Source organism: Rhynchophorus ferrugineus, unplaced genomic scaffold, assembly GCF_030347505.1.
Source record: "Rhynchophorus ferrugineus isolate W39M unplaced genomic scaffold, kcgeb_rfMv2 rfM1, whole genome shotgun sequence".
NCBI lineage: Eukaryota > Metazoa > Arthropoda > Insecta > Coleoptera > Curculionidae > Rhynchophorus > Rhynchophorus ferrugineus.
The window spans coordinates 82,602,614-82,610,916 of NW_027472580.1; the positions used below are offsets into that span (position 1 = coordinate 82,602,614).

The 8,303-nt window shown below is 33.3% G+C and overlaps 1 protein-coding gene across 1 annotated transcript; it reads left to right on the forward strand.

Annotated features, from left to right (window-relative positions):
• The first annotated feature begins 468 nt into the window (after positions 1–468).
• Positions 469–7,417, forward strand: LOC143201441 (uncharacterized). The gene is made up of 6 exons (XM_076412524.1): positions 469–475; positions 1,362–1,541; positions 1,602–1,720; positions 2,005–2,500; positions 2,603–3,031; positions 7,239–7,417. Exons 1-6 carry the CDS (start codon positions 469–471, stop codon positions 7,415–7,417), a joined length of 1,410 nt encoding a protein of 469 aa, XP_076268639.1.
• Positions 7,418–8,303: the final 886 nt, after the last annotated feature.

An 8,303-nucleotide genomic window follows, 5' to 3' on the forward strand; every position in this document is an offset into this window, starting at 1 on the left:
AATAAATATACCATAGAAACTAAGTGAGCCAATCAGATCCCGTCGCGGTTTATAGCGTAGCTATTAAAGCAAGTACTAAGTTAAACGTAGCGACATCTAGATGTTGGACGTCGCGAAACATATCCTCAAATTTTCCTATAAAGTTAAATCTCTATTTATCTATGGCTATAATCACAGAATGCTTTGGAGAAATGCTTCCTGACGTCCGACATCTAGATGAGACTATTTGAAACTTACTATTTGTTTAAATCGCTATGATAGGAGGAGCCGCAAAGGCATTTGATTGGTTCATTTAATTTCTACATACTTGTCTTCTGAGAATAAGTAAAGAAAAGTGTTTTTAGCATTTTTCTAGGTTTTTGATTAGGTGATTGAATTATAATAATTTTTTAAATATAATATTTAACCTAATTTTCATCTAGTGAAAATTGAATTGGATGTACGTATTGAATAGAAATAATGTCAAAAATGGAAGGTATGAGTATGACCACACTGCAAAAAGATTTGCAACGCAAAATCAATGAGAATTGTAATATTATCAAACTGCATTGCACATGAAAATAAGTTTATTAAAGTACCATCAATTTTTTGAGGGTTTAATTTATTTTAAGAAATATGTCTTGGCTTAGTATCCAACTTAATATGTTGTGGCATGAGGCAGTTTGGATTCTCTTGGAGTCAAATATTAATACTCTTAGTTTGTTATGGAGACTCTGTAGACCAAAAGTTTATGGTTTTATTATATTTTGTTTAGATCGTTTAGTTATCTTTAATTTTATACATATCTTATATATAAAAATGAATCGCAAAATATGTTCCTAAGCGCATAACTCAACAACGCCTGGACCAATTTGGCCAAATCTTTTTTTAAAATGTTCGTTGAAGTTCAGGGATGGTTTTTACGGCGAGAAAAATTAGAATTATTGCTGGAAAAACCCTAAAAATAGCCCTTTTTGTTTGAATTTGTTTCGTGTATCAGTTGACAATTCATCTGTCATCTGTCAAAAGTCATCTGTAACAGACAACTTTTTTATTTTAAATTTGATATGACTTGAACTCAAATCCTTTTAATCCGTACGAATTGTTTTATTTATTTAAAATTTTTTATTTGTTTAAAATTTAATTCAAATTTTAAATAAATAAAACAATTTGTACGGCTTAAAAGGATTTGAGTTCAAGTCATATCAAATTTAAAAAAAAAAGTTGTCTGTTACAGATGACTTTTGACAGATGACAGATGAATTGTCAAGTGATACACGAAACAAATTCGTATATCGTGTTTTGTGCAGAGTGTTTAGTTAGTTAGTGTTTGTTTAGTTCGTGATTAGTGACAAAATAATTTATATTTGATTCGCGTGAAGCGCGAGCGCGACATTCAACTAATAATCGCGCAAGTTTGAATCCAGCTGCTTTCAGTTACGATGTGTCAATTGACTACAGTAACTACCAATGTGTTGTTATTGGTTCTATGAACTTGGTTTGCTCACACTGTAAGGCATTAAAATACAAAAACGAAGCCAATGGATTGTGTTGCGCAAATGGTAAAGTGAAATTGATACAATTGGATCCACCACCAGAACCATTGTACTCATTGGTTTCAGGAATAGGAACAGATTCTATACACTTTTTGACACATATTCAACAATATAACAATTGCTTTCAAATGACTTCATTTGGGGCAACAAATGCAGTTCGGGAAAATTTTATGCCAACTTTCAAGGTATGTATTATAGCAGTTACTCATAATTATTTTAGCGAACAAAATTTTCTGTCACCAAAGTTAAGATGTGTTACTAATCTTCAATTTCTTAATCATTACGAAATATATCACTTAGTCATCATATTATATGGTGATTCAGTTTCAGTGACACTTTTATTATATTTTATATTTGATAGATATTAGTTAAAACTAAATATATACTTTTTAAGATCAAATATTATTTAAGTTTGATCATTGACAATCCATTAATTTATACCACACCATAATATTTTTTTTATTTACAGATACAAGGGCAAATATATCACAGAGCAGGTTCACTGTTACCAGTGTCAGATAGCGACAACAAATTCCTGCAAATTTATTTTATGGGCAATTCACCACAAGAAATTGATCTGCGTTGTGCACATAACAATTTAGTAAAAAGGTCTATTGTAGAACAATTACAAACTTTATTTCATCAACACAATCAATTGATTATATTGTTTAAAACTGCCCTGGATCTGATGCCATCCGATAATCACAAAATTGTAATCAGAGCTGATAAAACACCTGCAGGTCAACATACAAGACGTTTTAATGCACCAACTATTGATGAAGTTGCTATCGTTGTAGTTGGAGAAAACTTGGAATCCCGTGATATTGTTTTACATCGTCGGAATTTTCAATTACAACCTATAAAGGAAACACACCGCTCATATGATGCACTGCAATATCCCATTATATTTTGGCAAGGTGAAGATGGCTACGATTTATCAATAAAAATGATAAATCCCATTACAGGTAACTAAAATATTAGTTTAGCTATGGCGATAATATCTCAGTCACTATATTATGTATTTTAATTTTATATTTGAATGTTATTAAAACAAAATCTGTTTACAGGTTCTGAAACCAACAAAAAAGTCAGTTCAATGAACTATTATTCATACCGCCTAATGATTCGGGAAAATGCAGATAATCACATATTGAAATGTCGGCGATTATATCACAAATATGTTGATGACATGTATGTTAAAATTGAAACGGAGAGATTAACATTCATCAGGTTGAATCAAACCAAACTCCGATCTGAAGAGTATATTCACCTTCGAGATGCGATTAATACTGATGGAAATGCACAGAATGTCGGTCGGATGACTATTCTTCCAGCAACATACATCGGAAGCCCTCGGCATATGCACGAATATGCTCAAGATGCCATGTCGTATGTTCGTCATTATGGTACAGCAGATTTGTTCATCACATTTACATGCAATCCGCAATGGATAGAAATTAAGCAGGAGTTATTACCTGGGAAATCATCCATTGATCGTCATGATATTACAGCCAGAGTCTTTAGACAAAAGTTGAAATCTTTAATGAATTTCATCATTGCACACATTTTGATTTGGTTGGTTGAAAAGATAAGGCCAAATGAAGTTGATGCAGTGATATCAGCTGAAATCCCTAATGTACAAGTAGATCCTGGATTGCATGAGGTAGTTATCAAAAACATGATACATGGTCCCTGTGGAACTCTTAATCAAAATTCACCGTGTATGATGGATGGTAAATGTTCAAAACGATATCCACGGACATTAATATCGGAAACAATTACTGGTAATGACGGTTATCCATTGTATCGTCGCAGATCGACAGCAGACAATGGAAAATCAACAATTGTCAAATTAAATCAACAAGATATTGAAATAGATAATCGTTGGATTGTTCCATATTCACCCATTTTATCAAAGACATTCAAAGCACACATCAACGTTGAATCTTGCCATTCAGTGAAATCGATTAAATACATTTGCAAATATGTAAGCAAAGGGAGTGATATGGCTGTGATTGAAATTGGTGCAGATAATTCTAATGATGAAGTTACCCAATACCAAATGGGCCGCTATGTCAGTAGTAATGAAGCAGTTTGGCGAATATTTTCTTTTCCTATTCATGAGAGACACCCTTCTGTTGTTCACTTAGCTGTGCATTTAGAAAATGGACAAAGAGTGTATTTTACAGCACAGAACGCAGTACAAAGAGCTGCTCAGCCACCATCTACTACATTAACCAGTTTTTTTGAGACATGCCAAAACGATGATTTCGCACAAACATTGCTATATTCTGAAATGCCAAAATATTATACCTGGAATCAATCCTCAAGGAGATTTATACGACGGAAACAAGGAAAACCAGTTCCAGGATATACAGATGTATATTCCACCGATGCGATTGGCCGGATTTATTCAGTACATCCAAGCAATGATGAATGTTTTTATTTATGACTGCTATTAGTCAATGTACGTGGCCCAACATCATTCCAACAGTTACGAACTGTTGATGGTGAATTGTGTGGATCCTACAGAGAAGCCTGTCAACGTTTGCAATTGCTTGAAAATGACGCTCATTGGGATCAAACTCTCAATGATGCTGTAATATCATCACACACTCATCAAATACGAACATTGTTTTCTATAATCATATCTACATGCTTCCCATCAAACCCAATTGATTTGTGGATGAAGTACAAAGATTATATGTGTGATGATATTTTGTATCAAATACGGAATAGAATGGGAAATCCAAATATACAAATCAGTGAAGAAATTTACAATGAAGCATTGATTTCAATTGAGGACATGTGCTTGATAATGTCAAACAAACTATTAATTCAATTAGGCCTGACCGCGCCCAATCGTCCAATGCATGACGCTTTTAACCAAGAGTTGCATCGAGAAAGACTGTATGATCTCAACGCTTTGAAAGAATAAATTCAAACAAATCTTCCACTGTTAAATGAACAACAGAAGTATGTATTTGAAACTCTTATGAAAGTAACAAATGATGAAACTGGAGGGATTTATTTCTTAGATGCACCTGGTGGTACAGGAAAAACTTTTTTTATTTCATTAATATTAGCAACAATTCGCTCACAAAATAAAATTGCACTTGCACTCGCTTCGTCGGGAATCGCAGCAACTTTGCTTGAAGGTGGTCGAACAGCCCATTCAGCACTAAAATTGCCATTAAATATGCAAAGCAATGAAACTCCAACCTGCAACGTTTCGAAGAACTCTGCAATGGCAAAGGTTTTGCAGCAATGTAAATTGATTGTTTGGGATGAATGCACGATGGCACATAAAAAATCTTTGGAGGCTTTAGACAGAACCTTAAAAGATCTACGTAGCAATAATAACCGATTTGGTGGTGCAATGATTTTATTAGCAGGAGATTTTCGTCAAACATTGCCAGTGATTCCACGATCAACGCCAGCTGATGAACTCAATGCATGTCTAAAGTCCTCCAATTTGTGGAAACATGTTAAAGTACTTCATTTAAGCAAGAATATGCGTGTCGAGTTGCAAAATGACCAATCTGGAAACATATTCTCTAAACAACTCATTGACATTGGTAATGGCAAATTTCCTATAGACATGTTGACGGCTTGCTTTTGCTATGACTATAAACAAGTCCCAGGGGCAATCATTAAGTGTTTGTGGTATTAATCTAGAAAACCCATGTTTCTCACATGGTCAATTGTATGTTGCCTGTTCCCGTGTTGGAAAACCATCAGATTTGTTTATCTATGCGCCAGGTAATCAAACAAAAAACATCGTATACCACAAAGCAATATAATGATAATAATAATAATAATTATGATTCACATGATTAACAATAAAGCGATTACTTACTTTTCAATCCTTATATATGTTTTATTTAATTATTTTTTATTCACAACGCCCTATCACCAGGGTGATGGTTCTGTTCAGGAGAATTTTTTAAAATACGTAGGCACAAAAACTGCCACATTACAAATCTTTTTGACAGGACGAAGTCTGTCGGGTCAGCTAGTTTTTTAAAAATATGGATTTTAACCTTTTTGTTTTATAATACGTAATGGTTTTCTGACTAAAATGTTACAATTTTTATGTTATTTAAGAATGCTACTAATTATTTGAGAATTAATTTGATTGCAGTTTGACAAATTTTTGGGTCAAAGTAGTTACTAGCTATATCAAGAATGGATAAGGAATTTGTTTTCAAAATAATAAAACAAAAATATAAAACTCTGATTGATCCTAGATTAAGTTAGAAGCACTAAGGAAATGTGATATGCAGTAAAGGTTTTTTTGTATATGGTATATATTATAAATAATATGTGTTGCTAGTTAGTTACCTGTCACCATTTGGGTGGTAAAAATTGTTTAAGAATCAATAAAATGCCTTTATAAAAATATTTTCTTTATAGGTGTATATTGGAATGAATATATTGAATGGAACTCTATAGGCTCCTCTCCATTACTCGTCTCTATTAGTCGCTGATGGCTGGAGATCTGGAGAATACGGTGGATGAGGAAGCAATTAAAAGCCCAATTCATGGATTTTTGACACAGTGCATTGTTTTGGTGAAGCAGCACTTCTTCTTCTATGCCGGCGATTTCGTCCTTCAAACGGTTCCATAACGCTATGTAATAGTCGCTGTTGATTATCCTTATGTTTTTAAGGTAGTCAATGAAAATTATTCTATGCGCATCCCAAATACAGACGCCATAACCTTGCCAGTCGACTGTTGCGTTTTCCCACGCTTTGAAGCGGGTTCATCGTGTGCAGTCCACTCGGATGACTGTCGATTGGACTTCGGAGTGAAATTATGGAGCCATGTTTTATCCATTGTCACATGTCGATGCAAAAACTCGGGTTTATTACGCTTGATCATCTTCAAACACTGCTCCGCATCATCAACTCGTCCGTCAGCCACTTTCCACAGAGCTTTCTCATACCCAAAAATTCGTGAATGACATGATGTATACGTTCAGTTAATATCTTTAGAGTGCCTGCTATTTCATTTAATTTCTATTTACGGATATTCAAATTTATTTTTTGGATATTTTTAATGTTTTCTTCGGTAACAACCTCTTTTGGGTGTACACACATCGTCTTCGGTGCCTATTTCACCACGTCTAAATTTAGCATACCAACCCTTGATGGTTGATTTTCCTGGGGCAGTGTCAGGAAACTCGCCATCAATCCAAGTCTAGCGTCAAGCCGAGTTTTTGCTTCAACTGTATTTTTTCCTTCAAAAAGCAATATTTTATCAACACGCGTAATTCCTTTTTATCCACTTTTTTTTCACAAAAACAAAAGTTGCTTCACTCAAAATGTTATAATTTACAAACTAATGATCCGACAGCTGTCAAATTTATACATACATCTTTTGAGGGTTGGAGCTAACTAAAAATGAAATAGATTTTATTCTAGTAGCGCCATCTATGTGTCAGGCCGGGGACATTTCAATTGACGAGTTATAAATAGCTGTCGCTTTAGTAAGCATATATATTTTGGAAACCCTTCAAAATGGCATTATTAACAAACTTTTAAAAATAAATACCACGGCTAACAAATTTAAAAAAAGACATAAATAATTAATGAAAATATTTTAAGAACATATTTTATTTCCAGCTATGCTGTGTATAAATAATTTTTTAAAATATACCTGTCATTAACTTTAATTATTGATTAGTTATTTATATCACAGAACAGTTTTGCTTGGCAAATACTGAATTAGTAAAGAAGACATTACGGGTAGTGTCTGGAGGTATGCCCCGGGGCCTGCTACGGCGACGGTGCCGTCATGTCGCTACGGCCGTCGAATCGAAGAAAAATCCTTTACAAGGCCGATATGTCACTTCGAATGGCTCCTTGAACGAGCAATAGAGACCGAAGTGGGTTGGATTACGTTCCTGGGGGACGCAGAGAGCAATGGAGTGCGGACGAGCTTATAGTAGGAGGTGCTTTTTGCCATTTGTGACCTTCGACGGCTGTTTTTCCTCTTCAGAGAGAAAGAAAACTACTTTAGTTGCAGTACCGTATGTTCTTTCGTAAAATATTTACTAAATTATTGATAGTTAGAATTTCAGTTGATGTGATATTTAATAATAATATGAATTATAACAAATGAAGTATAGAAAGATATAGAGTTTATTAAATTTTATGTTTTATATATCATTCATCATTTCATGTTTAGATTAATTATAAAATCACACTTATTAAGCAATGTAAAACATATTTTACCAAATATTTTATATTGCTGAAACCTATTTGTCCAATATAAAAGCTCTGTTACATGAGGCTTGAGTCTGTAATAACGATTGTAAAGGAAGATAAGAAGCTAAAGTTTGATGTGAATGCACTATTTCAGCGCCGAAGCAAATTAAGGAGAAAAAATCAGTTACATTGGTGTTTAGTTTTTGAAAACGAAATATAAAATAACAAACATGTTACTATTATAATCTTTTAGTGCTATTTTTCATTAAATTAATGTATAAATTAGCAATAACTACACAAAATGGCATATTTTGCTCTATTTTTAATTGACCAATGAGTTACTAATGCTCAAAAAGAATATATTTAGTAACAAAGTTACCTTAACATATTTCAAAATACATTTCACAAACCATAAAACCATAATTCCGTTATCAGTTATATAAACATTTCTGGAATCACAAGAAATCAATTTAAAAAATACTCAACAAACGCCCTATTTTACCTATATACTATACGTATTTTACTTTCTACTATATACACACAATTTAGCTTAATA

Coding starts and splice junctions, on each gene's coding strand:
- LOC143201441 (XM_076412524.1), top strand. Junction 1,542..1,601: donor TGGATTGTGTTGCGCAAATG/GTAAAGTGAAAT, acceptor CATTGGTTTCAG/GAATAGGAACAGATTCTATA. Junction 1,721..2,004: donor ATTTTATGCCAACTTTCAAG/GTATGTATTATA, acceptor TTTTATTTACAG/ATACAAGGGCAAATATATCA.